Source organism: Stigmatopora argus, chromosome 5, assembly GCF_051989625.1.
Source record: "Stigmatopora argus isolate UIUO_Sarg chromosome 5, RoL_Sarg_1.0, whole genome shotgun sequence".
Lineage (NCBI taxonomy): Eukaryota > Metazoa > Chordata > Actinopteri > Syngnathiformes > Syngnathidae > Stigmatopora > Stigmatopora argus.
In genome coordinates, this window is record NC_135391.1 from 5020982 (window position 1) to 5034903 (window position 13922).

The 13922-nt window shown below is 40.6% G+C and overlaps 1 protein-coding gene across 5 annotated transcripts in view; it reads left to right on the forward strand.

Annotated features, from left to right (window-relative positions):
- fbrsl1 (fibrosin-like 1) overlaps nt 1-13922 on the forward strand; it is a 187732-nt gene that overhangs the window by 151742 nt on the left and 22068 nt on the right. For all 5 annotated transcript variants that reach the window (XM_077600023.1, XM_077600024.1, XM_077600027.1 and 2 more), the window contains one exon: nt 7273-7321. In XM_077600023.1, coding sequence (XP_077456149.1) covers nt 7273-7321 — 49 coding nt within the window. The remainder of the gene's footprint in view (nt 1-7272; nt 7322-13922) is intronic.

Here is a 13922-nt window from a genome sequence, read left to right on the forward strand (position 1 = left end):
TTCACTCAGCAGAAACCTGAGGCCTGATGTCTGCCTGAAAAGTAAATTCCACTTAACGTGCCACATCCCTTTCAAACATGACTGGACGCTTTGGAGGTCTGAGACTCCTTTATATAGCGCATAGCCTGTTTGTTTGTGCTAGTAGGGTGTATGCTGTGCCTTTGTAAGGGGTCAGGTGGTGTTAAATGAAGGGGACATTTGGCTTTGGATGCCAATCTTATCCTGCCCCATTTCCAGTTTTCCATTCCCCCCACTTGCACTCCGTGCCCTCCCCTCATTCCTCTACAGGACAAGTGGCTGTATTGATCCTCCTGCCTGGCAGACATTAATGCTTGCAGCTGACATATGAGCAGGAGAATTCCTAAATCCACATAGATTCATTCCAGCTGCTCTTGTGGTTAAAGAGAGATGATGATTCTAAAGCAGCATCAACGGCTTCACACTCCCCACTGCATTGGTAAACTCTAACGTCCCTCATGAGTCAAGTAGAAAGATCAGATGGTTTGTGTGCTGGGATAAGAAGTGGCTAAGACCCATGTGTAAAACTCAATGCCCCAGGGCCATATCTGGCCCGCCTTTGTGTGTCCCACAAAAGTAAATCATGTCTAACGACTTCTTATTTTCTAAATTTAAATGACATTTTTGTTCTTTCATTGACCAGAGACTGTTTACCGATATGTTTTAAAGATAAAAATAGAATAACAACAATTTTTAGTTTTTGTTTAATTCAAACTAAACAAAAATGTCAATTTAAAATGTGTATTTAATTTAATTTACTTTTTCTACAAAAAAGCTTTTTCCCCCTTTATTTATTAAAATGTAAATAATAATGAAGATACTTAAGAATATTGGCTCTTAAGAGGCTCAAGAAAGGGGATTCTGACATTTTCTTAGGCATTTTAACAATGTCTCTAAAAAAATGAATCGTGAATGGAAATAATCGATTCTTTTTATATTCAACTAGTTGTCAATTTGTCATTTAATCGAGGCAGTTGGCAGAACCGCGACGAGTATACACTTGGTTTAGAATGTTAAATGATCCTCCTTGTATCATTTTTATAGTATTTTTCAAATGATAAATTAAATTGAATGGCACACAAAGGATCTGCTTCCTCCTATTTACTGATCATGAAAGGTGTCCAGAATAGACAACATTATTTACATGACACATTTCCGTGTAACATTAGCTTTTTTTGTGTGTGCTGTGCTGTTCTGTTGGCAATTTCACTGTGTGTGGGTTGAGGTAAAAGAAAGGGTCACCACTTTTTATCTCTGCATTATTTAACATCCCGCTGAGTTTGTTTTCTTTGCCCTCATGGCAAATTCATCCAAGTTAAAAGCACAGTGTGAACTTAAAAAAAGAAGAAAAGAAATTTGTAGCTTACATCGCCTGAGGTGGTCTATGATTCACCTAGACATTGTTCACATGGAGTGGGAGAGAGAGTTTAGAGTTTCTATTGAGCACTGCTTAAAGACACCTTTCTCTTAACAAGTTGCAGTGAGGGGTGGTTACCTACCAAGCTTGCCTGCAGCACTCCGCAGGGCCATTATGTCACAGTGCACGAGTCGGAATGATGTGTATCTCTCTGTTATATGGCGGTGATACTGTGGCTCGGCTTCCGACTCGGAATATGATCTCCTCTACAATCGTCTCCAGAGCAAAAACAATGCTCCAATGCGAGTACACCAAAGAAACCTGGTTTTGAAATCATTTCTCCCGTCTTGTCATCCTGTCTCTCAGACAATAACAATCCGAAAGGCTTGTTTGCTGCCTGTCAAGCACACTGACAGCAGCGAGAAAAGGATATTGACACAGTGTGACCTATGTTTTTTGAGTTCGATGTGGTTATCCCGCCAAAAAAATAAACTAGCATTTGGTTTTGTTGCTGTTTACCAGGCAATCGGTTTATGTATTATCTACTATCTGATATGCAGAGATGCTTAGACTGGCTTGCTATTGCTGCTTTTTTTGTTTTTGTTTTCGTGCTTCACAAATAATGCCGGGCGGCTCCTTGATTCCGCAGTTAGATTATTTGTGGTTCTTATCACTGTGGCCAAATATGTACAATTAAAAGACACACATTCCACATGAATGGTTGTATGTTGGAGCAATGTGACAACTCCAAAAAATATGTAAGGTGTGGTTTCAGATAGCCTTTAACATTGACAAAGTAGATTTCTGCTATTTCCGCGAAGAACGACCAATTGATTGCAGTCAAAGTCAACATTTGTGTGTGGTACTAAGAATCAATGTAGCAAGAAGTGATGGTATGTTACTTGACTGAAGAAGTTTTCCATACAACTAAAAATCACATTTATTTTGTTATTTGAACATTTAACAATTAACAATCAAATCCGTATTAGGTTTCACCCCTGCAGTGTGAATGGTTTTTTTTCGGTCTCCAGCTGAGCACACCCGTGCCCTAAAAACCTAAGTCCAAGAGACCATATGCTTTTAGGCCTTAGAGCTTAGATCAGGTGTTGGATTAATTGACTTAAATGGATCAGGAAGGTAGAGATGATTTGCCTGTCGGCTTTTATCGCCGCAATTTAGTCTGTGCCTCATTGCATTATGCCACTTAACGAGAGGCCTTCGCAGCTGTTTTGGCTCTGCCGCTATGAACATAATCAAGTTCACTTAACAAGACAGTGGGAACATGCTAGCCTTAAAATCTTACAAATGTTTGCTAATATCAGAGAGCAGGGTTCAGGTTGTGTGGGTCGAAAAGCACAAAAATCGGTGCAAAAGGTGAAAAGGCTTCCATCTTCTACACTTGTTTTATTGCAAAATATTTTTTCCTTATCTGGCATATTGCCATTATTAGTGATACAATGACAAATATATGATTTAATTAGTTGGAATTCTCCAAATAATAGTGGCGTATTGGATATTCCATTTTTACATCACATGCGTGCCTGGAGTTTTCTGTGGTCATGATCTTCTTTTGTGGAATAGACCAGGTGCTATTTAGTCCATTTCTTCTTATCGGCTTAATCTGGTCAGCAGTTTTTGTTTTGCGACCTACTCTGTCCAGCACATTCTGATGAAACCGGCCTGGGTATTCGCTTGATAGACCACTAATTTTTATACAAAACTGACAGTTGGATTTAATAAACACTAGCAACTGCCTCACAACTCGGGGAGAAAGAGGCGTAAGCAAGTTCCGTGTTTTACACAAAACTTAAGCTCCTTCACCCAAAGCTCCTTTCATTCATTTCCCTGTTGCTAGGGCGAGAGCGAACACGATTTGTCTATTCCGTGGTACTGTGCGCACAATGTGGCTATAAAAATGCCACCCTGAGCTAAGTATAAAGAGGTTTGTGTGCGGAGGTAAACCAATCCATTCTCCATGATCACTATGGAATTCATTATCATCTTAATGATGGTCCACTTTGAGACAATTGCGTGGGTGATTTCTTGTCTTTTTGCTCTTTATGGTGCACATTCGATCCAAATCACTGGGGGCTGCCGTCTTGCTGGCCCACACCTGCTCCACCACGCAAGCAACCGTGATGGAATTGTCGTCACCAAGTTGACTCTCTTTCCCTTGGATTGCAAATGCAGTTAATAATAAACAACCGCTTGGGAGGTCATTCCGTTTTCTGGAACAGTGGAGAGAACAAATGCAAGGGAGATAATTAATTTGGTATCTTCCATTGCTGGCCGGGATCTGTAAGGCTTACTCTGCATGGCTAATGGGGCGTTTATTGCCAAAGACGCATTAGTGGATGTTGGGGGTTAAAGGGTGATAGTAGTTGAGGGCTCTGAGTGGGTGCTGATAAAAGAGTTTATTGAAGCACTGAGCTACGCCCCCACAAGAACACAGAAAATGAAGCCCTGCCGGTTTTAGCCTTCTATGTACTTTTCGGATATCAATTGATCAAGAACGGTGACGAGTAGACATCAGATATAGATGTAAGGGATGATTTTCAATGATTGTTTTAGCAAAAGGAATGTGCATAAACTTAATTGTAAACATGATAACCGTAGACATAGCGCACACCGAAAAATCCCTTAAACAGGGATTTTTGTTGTCACACAACAGCTGTTGCAATAACTCTGCCAGCTTGTGTGTAAAAAGTATGTTTCTTTACTAGAAAGGGAGGGCATAAGTTGTACATGTTTGCTTTTATTTAGTCTGCCTTTGTCTAAACTCTGGCTGCAGGATATCTTCCTTTTTGGAGATAATTTTCCTCATGTTCAAAGTATGCAGTGCACACAAGGAATTGAAAAGCCTCAGTATCATGCAATATAATGCAAAGTGCAGCTTGGTGGGTGGGAAAAAAAAAAAAGTCTCTCAGCACTCTTCAGGAAAAGGGGTTAATTGAATCTGGGTAATTGCTGACCTTCCCATCTTTGAGAAATCACAGGCTTAACTGATCAATGCCTTTCATAAATTCATGCCTTGAAGGTCATTGAAGTGATTATCCCACCCTCCCTCAATGTCTTCATCTCCTCTCTCAGCCGGCCCTCTGTGCAAGAATTCTGCATTGAAGTGGTTTAATACTTCTAAAAAGCAATTAGGCATGTGTCAGATTGTCCAAATTGATTACCTTGCCACGTTGTTCATTAGAAGTGATCGAGGTCTTTTTTCCCCACTGCTTGTCAGCTGTAAACTCGCTGCTACTAAAACTTAGCCTTTACGTCTCGGCAATTACCAAAGCTCGTACGTCATTGATAAATCAGGAGGTGTTCGCGGAAGTTGGCGGATTCTTACAAACAAGCAGCAGTGTAATTTGGCAATCCCTAAATCTGGGAATTACAGTTCAGCATGTGGCACTTTGACGAGTTAGCACTCTGATGCTGGGTTTTCTGGCCCTTTTTCCTTGCTGTGCCGCTCCCCCCTTCCCTTTCACGCCTGCTGAGGAAACAGGAGGCTTTCACAGCTGCTGAGTGCTGGGCCCCGGCTGGGCCCTGTGACCTCCTTCTTGCTTTTTCTCCTCCCCTTCCCTCAGCTTCATCCCCTTTTCCCCCCTCTCTCCAGCAGTCTCTTTCCTCAGGGAGCTCTTGTGTGGCTCAGAGGAAGCTGAATCATAAAGCACGGCTAATGAATAGAATGGGGAAGGAAAGCTGAAGCCTCCTGACGGCCCTCTAGAGAGGGGGGCCAGACCCATGAAGCCCCAGGCCTAAATAGCAGACGTCCCACAAAAGGTCAGGCTTCCCGCAGCCCACTCCAAGGACTTTTGGCTCCCTGGCAATTTGGCTCGCAATCCCCCCAAGTAGTATTTTTAAATAGTTATATTAGCAAGTTTGCGAACTATAAAATCTGGGTGTCCTTTTCCGAGAATCTAAATCTGTCACTGTGGTTTTAATGCGAGAAGAATTTGTTGCACATTGACCGTTTTTCACCGCAACCGCAAAACACTGCAGTTATCGGTTTGGTGAAAATGTCAACTTGACACGCAAATCCAAGAAAGTTTTCTTAAAACAGCAGCTGGCCAAATGAATACTGTTTTGACATGTCTTTAAAAATGGTTTTGTAAGGCGACCTTGTAATTGTGTGTTACTACACATCTGACTCACGCTGTCTGGGCAAGTTCAAAGAATAGTAGTACATCCAAAGTGGTGGTTGCTCATGATGTTTAGAATTAAAAAGGCATAACTGCAAGCTCATTGACAGTAAGTCACAGTTATTTGTCATGTCTGTAGTGCTCTCAAGATAGCCACTGCAGTCATAACACTTGTTGTAACTGTTCTTGTCCATTCTGCTACACTACTCCCTCCCTTGTGTTTTTCCCCAGCCTCATGCCACACTTAGTCAGTCTCTGAGCCAGATCCTTTGTCCATTTGACACATTTTCTTCCAATCTGAGCCCATATACTTTGTGCCAGGGTCCTGTGGGGCAATGATTCAGGTGGTTGCCGTTTTAATGCTGATGCTTAGTACTGAGGCGTTTAATCTCATCCAAAGATAACAAAGACCTTGTGTTGTAGCCTGGCACTGTTTCTGGAAGAAGTAAAGTGGGAAATGCAGAACAATAACCTTACCTTGTGGTCTTTGGCTGTAGTGAGAAACAAGATTGTGACTCCAATTTTGGAGATGATCTTCAAAAATGACCATTGGAAGTCTTTTTATCGCCATAGAGATAGTGTTGCTTTCCTCTTATTGAAGTATGAATCATCTAGATTTTGGCTTTATAATATGACTAAGTATGGCAGGACCTTGACATGGTTGTCGTCGCTCTCTGTTAGAATTTCCTGTTGAACAAAAACGGAGCAAAGTTGCTTTTCCGCCGCTTAATTTTGGTGGTTGTTGTGGTTAGCATTCAGACAAAAGGCACACAGAGATGAGCATTGTGGAGAAATGCAAACCAAGTGGTAGTGTAGGAGAAATTGGGAGTTGTTGGAAAAGAGAGACGAACGAGGACACCCTCAAAACATTTGTGGAAAACTGACAGGGATGCCAAGGACAGCCATCTGTGTTTACAAAATCATTTGTTTTCGCTCTCTTTCTGTCTCTCCCTCTAGTACTCTGATTCACTGTTCATTTGTTACTACATATGTTCCCTTTGTGCTACGTAAAATACAAGCGCTGCAGTTGATGGCACTTGCACCCTTTGAGTGGAACATATGCTCTTGCAAGTTTTTTATTTTTATGCAGCCCAGATAAGAGGAGACACGGTGTGGATTCCAAAGAAATCCCGTAAAACTGTGCAAAACCTAAGTGAAGATGCATGGTTGCGTTAGTATTTCATTGAAAGGTGTGGAAACTTCTTTTGTATTTCAAAGAAATGGCTTTGGGGGAATCAGTTAATTTCATGCATGAGAACTTCTTATTTATCAATGGTTACATTAAAACAGGGAGGAAAACTCTTTATGGTTTTGCTGTAATGTGAAGTTTTGCTAAGAGATTGGATAACGTGCAGTCTGGGATGTTGTGATTGACATTGGATTTTAGGTTCAGTTGCATTTAATTTAACCATACTAAGTAAAAAATATTGAATGACTTGGACTTGACGTAGAAATATTTTTTGAGCACCTGAACGGATTTCAACGATGATGCAGCATAGCTGACCTTAGGAATAAGGTAACACTTCATTTTCAGGTGGCTCAACAGTGCCACCTAATGTTGCCTGACCAAAGGCAAGTCAGGGACCATCAGGTACAGAGGGAGTGTTCTTTAGTGTTTTTTGTTTTTTTTACTGAGCACTTAAATTTGCAACTCAAAAAACCTTAAGATGAAGGTTTTGACGAATACCCCAATTATCTGAGTATAGCACTGATTCAGTTGACTAAACGAATCCACTAAAACACTGCGTCTTATTTCTCCAGGTGTCTGATGTAGGATCAGAGAAGCTCTTTTCTTCCACCACACCCAAAGGTAAGAACCCCCTTTTTGTCCCTTCTCTCTGCACTGTCTAAATCATGTAAATCCCACTCCCCAATAAAATCCGATATTCCAGTTTAAATATGAGCAGATGTAAACAGAGCTAAGCAAATGCACATGCGTACCTTTTTTTCGTTGTTGTCTGGGAGTGGTGTTTCCTTGCTGACATTGCCAGAGGCTTAAACCTCTTACATATTGCTTCATTAGAAGGGATTTAGAGCCTCTCTGCCACATGCTCCCTCAAATGGGAACTTCCCCTCAGGCAATACAAGCTCTCCGACAGCAGGACTGAGCAGTAATGGCTGCCAAAGGAAAGAGAGAAAGCGCTTTGTCTGACACTTGGTCGGTGTTTATTTGCCAAACTGTGCTTTGTTTTCGCACTGCAATAAACAGACAATTTAGTCATGCAGTACATATCAAGTTTGAGTGAGGTGTTAAATTGTTAAATCGAGGAGGAAGGGAGGTCAGGGATGGAAATAGCCAAATCGTTCGTTGCATGACCACGTCTCCCACTGGGGCCAGGACCTGTGAGCTGTTTCATTAATAGAAATAGTGAGTGGGAGAGGCAAGTAGAAAGCCCTGCAATCAAACTCCCAGTCTAGGAATGTTAACTATAATGTCAATGTAGATGACTCATGGCACACGCCTTTTAACAGCGAGTGCAACTTCTGTTTTCTGATGACATATCTACTACAGAATTTTTTATGTTAAAAAAAAGGTTGGATAAAGACACAAATTTAATACACATGGAGTTGCTTGTGACTGTCTGTCAGATTAACTCTATCTTGTTTGGCTATTTTTAAGTAGGATTAAATATATTTAATTAGTGATTAGAGTTGTGGGAAACGGTTATATGGTCATGGCTTCTTTTTATACCCTTGAAACATCTGCTTCTGATGTTTTAGTTTCAAACTGAATGAGTTTTGTCTTTTTTTTTAAATCTATATATCATATTGATGGATCCTCACTAGCTGTTTTCCTGCGGTTTAGAAAACAGCCTACGTATGTGTTCCATTAGTTGTCTTTCGCTTGCCTCTGGATCCAATGAAAGACACTTTCTTCTGATCACCAGGCACATCAGGCTTAGATGCACAGAAAGATGGCACACAAACATGCATATTTAATGATGTTGTGTTTTTCTTACTGTTTGATTTACCCTGCTTGGCTTGCTTTTCCGTATTGTACTTCTTTGGGAACTTGCAAAGAGTACAAACACTTGAGGTTTGTACCACAAGTCTACAGTCTTCTCTGAGAGATCAGGGGAAATAGAACAGATCAAGACCACCCTTGTAACTTGTGGCCGTAAAACACGATATATCAAATCAAATCAAAAGCCTTTATTGTCATTATACAACAGCTGTGTATAATGATATTAGTGGTGCTACTCCACAAAGTGCGTGTTTCTTAGTAAAAACATAAATAAGTCATATAAAAAGTCACGTCCGGGCAAGGTAAATTGTAAAATATTGCACAAACTAAGATATTGCACATTGTTATGCTCACAGAAACCTTTTTGGGACAAAACATCATTTCTCCTGTCCCTTGGGCAGTATGTGCTTTTTACCATTTTAAGAGAAAAATGAATAAACAAGCTTATAGTCCTTAATATGTAACAATGCAGTGTTTAGTTTAGTTTAGTTTCTGAGAATGTCCTTATGCAACAGTTTCCATCTGATCTCCTCGATGCTGAACGCATGCATGATGGAGGATCAGAGGCCAAGTGTTCTTTAACTATTGATAGTTTTATTTTCTTCTTTTCTCAAGCTGAGTGACTTATCGAAGTCTGAAAAATTGTATTCTTAACTAAAAAGTCTGTTTTTCTATCTCTAATGCATTGGATGTCAGAGTTCAGTTATCACTTGAAGGCGAATGAGAAGCTCGATGTAGTTATGCGCAAGTACAGCTCTCCCCTGGAGCAAACACACGCACTTCACTTTTAGACCTGATATTTCACAAGGCTGTGTTTTTGGAAATGGTGGGAAGTTATCACCCACCTTCCACTAGTCTATAATATAAGAGGAATGCTTGAATTTTTTTATGTTGTGACCGTGTTGAATGTTGTATGTACTTTGCTACTAGAACAAGAAGTTGGAGCAGATCAATTGCAATGAAACTTTTCAGACTTGAGGCCCTTTTAAACCAACGATAAATGTATGGGAAACGGCTACAATGTTATTCCTAACATGAACATGCTACATAGGTGATAGCGCACGGTCACAACAATGGTAAAACCTAGGGCATCTTGGGATAGCGGGGAAGAAAGATTGGTAGAAAACCTATCTCTGAAGTGGATTTGTGCCCTTGTAATCCTGATTAATTTTGACCCGTTGTGCTCATTTTAAACAGAGCATTACAGTAAGCGTGAACACAGCAAGCTCTGGGGTGAAACCGGGAGCTTAGCGGCTTTGGGAGGCTTAACTGCAGATGGCATTTTAAGCCGGACTTAATAAATTGTTTCCATTAAATTTACCGGCCCACACATACTGGATTAGAAGAATGGAACAAAGGAGAGTGAGGCAAGGGAGATGGGCGCAAATGCCATCGTGCACATCTGACTCTCGGCTGACATCTTCCAGAGGCCACATGAGAGTTAAAAGCTGGGTAACTGCTTTGTTGGAGAACTCACCGACCGAGCTCACTCATGGTTGTCAGGGATGTCAAAAGACAGACCATTTACGTAACAAACGGCGAAATAGACAAACAAACAAAAACATTCATAAACCTCACTTGGCAGTGGATTAGGCTTTATTTTGTGGGTGTACGTGCCCGAATGCTATTTTCTACTCCTCAGTCTCCCCATCATCACATGGCCAGGATCTCATTACCTGCCGGAAAGTCCATGATCCCTGTTTCGAATCATTAATCAACCTCCGTGTCTGCAGGTGTGTGGCCTTTGTAGGAACGTTGCTCTTTGCGGCATGTCAATAAAACCTCGTTCTATTCCCGCTACCGGGCGGAGCTTTCAGTAAAATGAAATCCTATTTTCACCATTTTGATTGTGAATTGCAGAAAAGGGTGATGGGATTGCAGAAAGGGACCAGCAAGGTCACATGCAGGGGGATTAAGGGCAACTCAGGCATATTGAAGTAGATGAGAGAGCATGTTTATATTCGTAGGGCATCTCTCCACTGGCCAGGTCAGTGAAATGTGTCACTCCCCACAGTGACCATAGTTCACCTTTTCCGACCTCTCTCCTCTCGTAAAGACTAAATCGAGGCTGTCCTTTGGACAGACTAATCTGTTTTTTTACTCTTCCATCAAGTTGGAATAGAGTCGAGGTGATGGAAATCATGACTGAAAGGCAAAACTACTGCACACCATATGTTGGGAAAAACAAAACCAGACAAATGGCTTAATAAACAAACTCTGCCGCTTACTGAAAACTCACAATCTCTCAAAGGGTGGCTGAAATGGTTTTCTATCCTCCATACTATTGTCCTACACGGTAACGTGTATGAATGGCTAATCACGAGGTACGTCTGTATACGCTACTTTTGCCGAGACTAACAATGGCAGTGTGGAAATGGATGTCAGCCCACCAGGTCACACTTTTAAGTGAAATTAATGGTCACTTTATGGTGAAGCTTTAATGACAATCAAGGCATTTAATTCAGTTCAATTAACAGTCTGTCATTACCATTGACAATATTATGTTGAAAATGTTCCAATGCAGCTGGACAGTAAAGGGGTTTAAGACAACAGACCAAACAAAACTGATATTGAGACACAGACATGATTGAATATATACGCTACTTGCATAATGATTGTGTTATTGATAATGGTATGCATGTTATGTAGTCATAAATGTCAAGCAAATGAAAAATGAAGAGAATTGTTTGGCATTGGTATACACAGACCATTTATATTATTAATTGACCCATTACCGATAAAAAAAATATTCAAAGATAGAAACCTACTTGTCATTGCAGACAATAATCTGTAGACAAATTATCCAAATACAGGCTTGATTTTTGTTCTCATCCGGAAACATTATACAAACTTCGGAAGTCATTGTTTGAGATGTAATGCTTCCCCTGTGTGCAATGTGTTGGCCCCATTCCAAATTGTCTGCACTGTGCACAGATTGTAGTAACATGCATGAATTATTAACCTGCCCCCTGCTAAGTGTTCAGGGTCATAATGGCTTGAGCCTCAACTTCAGTCAGGCAAATCTATTTCAGTGGTTGTCAGGTATTACATGTCAGGATACTTGACACCTGTCAGTTATTCCTATCAGTTCCCTTCATCCATTTCAACAAGGCTGTGGACTGTGATCAGTTATTGTGTCAGCGACAAGGGGGTGACAAAACGAGGGACGATTAGACCTCTTTGCATGACTGCGTGTTTATCGACTGAAAATTGATCCACATTTAGCTGTGGAGAAGAAGCAGTTACACAATCTCGATTAGGCTGTGAAATTTGTCATTTTCCACAATGGACATTGTGTTGCGTCCTCTGTTTGAGTATGACTTCGCTGTACAAATTTACAATACTGAGACATGTTATGGCCCTTGTATGTAATGGTACGTAATGTTCATTTAGTTTTTAAGGACATACAATGGATTCTTAGGACGAGGCAATTATTTTAAATACGATATTTCTGTGTTTTGTAGATTGCTTTGTGTGGGTTTGGAATTTTCACTCTGCCTGAGACTTCTGTTTCTCGCACCATGCATTTGAGTCTTGTTTTCTGCTCGGCTCATTCTAACCTCATTTATGTTGAGCGGTAAAGAGCCAATGTTTTTTGCAGATGAGGCTGTAACACCCATTTGGAAAGACAGATGGTAAGCAGTTGTGGCCAAACACAACCCGTGGATAATGCTCAATCATTGACGAGGGGACAGGTGTTTGCCAAGACGTTTTTATGATATGAAAATATTGTGATGGTATTCTCATAGAGATTACCAAAACAAATCGCCTTGAATAAAAAGGGTGTACATTTCATTTCATTGTATAATTCATTCGTCAAAAAGAATTCTGTAGACAAGGGGGCAATGAAACTTGGTAAACCAGACCCCAAATCACATAGCCATACCAGGCTGTCCAGAACATGTTTTCCAAGTATCTCCAGATGGGTGGTTGTTGTCTACTGTTTGTTTAGTATTCCCTAGCTCCATACCTTTCCAGTGGTAACATATTAACATTCATATTTATGTCAGTGGCCTATCAGAGTCGCTCAGTCTGGAGGCAATACCGCAGGATTGGACTAAACTGCATGCTTAGTGGGAGAGGACTGGGGGGGATTGTAGTTTCGGAAAGGTTTACTGCATAGCCTAGCCAAAACCCTGAACTTAACTCATCTCGAGAGCTGTCAGCAGACCTGCTCTACAGAGCTTATGTTCAGGTCTGTATTTCACAGCTCAAATGAGTAATTAATCATTCTTGTATTTGTTAAGTATGTTAGGTGGTAATTCACTCAGACACAGGGGCCTCCGTTTTGGCCATTTCAAGGAAAGGTTAAAAGAGAAAAAAGGAAAAACATGCACCATGTGGTCTCCTGCCATAATCAAACAGTCATCTGTTTTACTGTTGTTTTTGGCTACCGGTAAATTCCCAGCTCTGCTCCTTGGTGTACAGGCCCCTTATGGCCTCTGACAAACTGATATACCCCATTCAACGGAGCGTTGGGTCCAACCTCCCTCGGTGATGGGTTTGTGCTGCTCGAGTGTGATTACAGGGCTGTTTACTTTGGGAAGCGGAGAGATATTGGAAATGTGAAGCAGAGGGTTATATCAAAAGTCTCTTTTTCTCCCTCTCACGCTCAATCTTTTTTTTTTCGCCTCTATTTTTTCTTATTTCATCATCTTTTCAGCAGGCTGAAAGGAATTGAGTCTTCAAAGGGAGAGTCAAACCATATTTTCTTTCATTTTTACTAGCTGTGATTGTCAGCTGTACCTTTGACGTTGGATAAAAATAAATATAATTTTTGGGATTGTTCAAAAGCTTTGGTACTATTGAGGTTATGACTTTGTTGTTGAATATAAACAAAAATAGAAAATACCTCATTGTATTAAAAACTAACTAAAACTCCCCAAAACTGGAATAATAGTACAAATGTGTTTTCCATCATTTCCAATTATCTTGGGATTGATTTTAAATGTATAAGTGCCTATTCCAAAACGAAATAATTTATAGCTGTGCTCAAATGAAAAATTAAATGAAATAGTTACTCCAACTGGACAAAATAAAAACATGTAATCAACATATTTAAAGAAAGGAACTTACTTTTATAACTAATATCATGTTACACCAAGCCATTCTTCCTTAACAGCTGTACTGCTTAATTTGATGGCAGGTTGGACTATTGCTGACCTAATCCTGGTAGCAGGTGCCATTAGACCCTCAGAAGTAGCGTGTTGTTTTTCAGAGAGAATGGGCCATCTGGGTCTCGATACTTTACGGTGCTTAACGCCCAATTTCAAATGTGATACTCCCAATACGTACCTTCACAATAACCTGGCAGCAAAACAGAGGATGGAGGCTTTGACAAGAGTTTACAAGGTTTGATGTCATGTCGCATCACTGTTTCAACACACATTCTTGAAGTGAGTCATAGACTCTAGGGTTTAATTTGGATTCTTCTAAGACTTTCAGT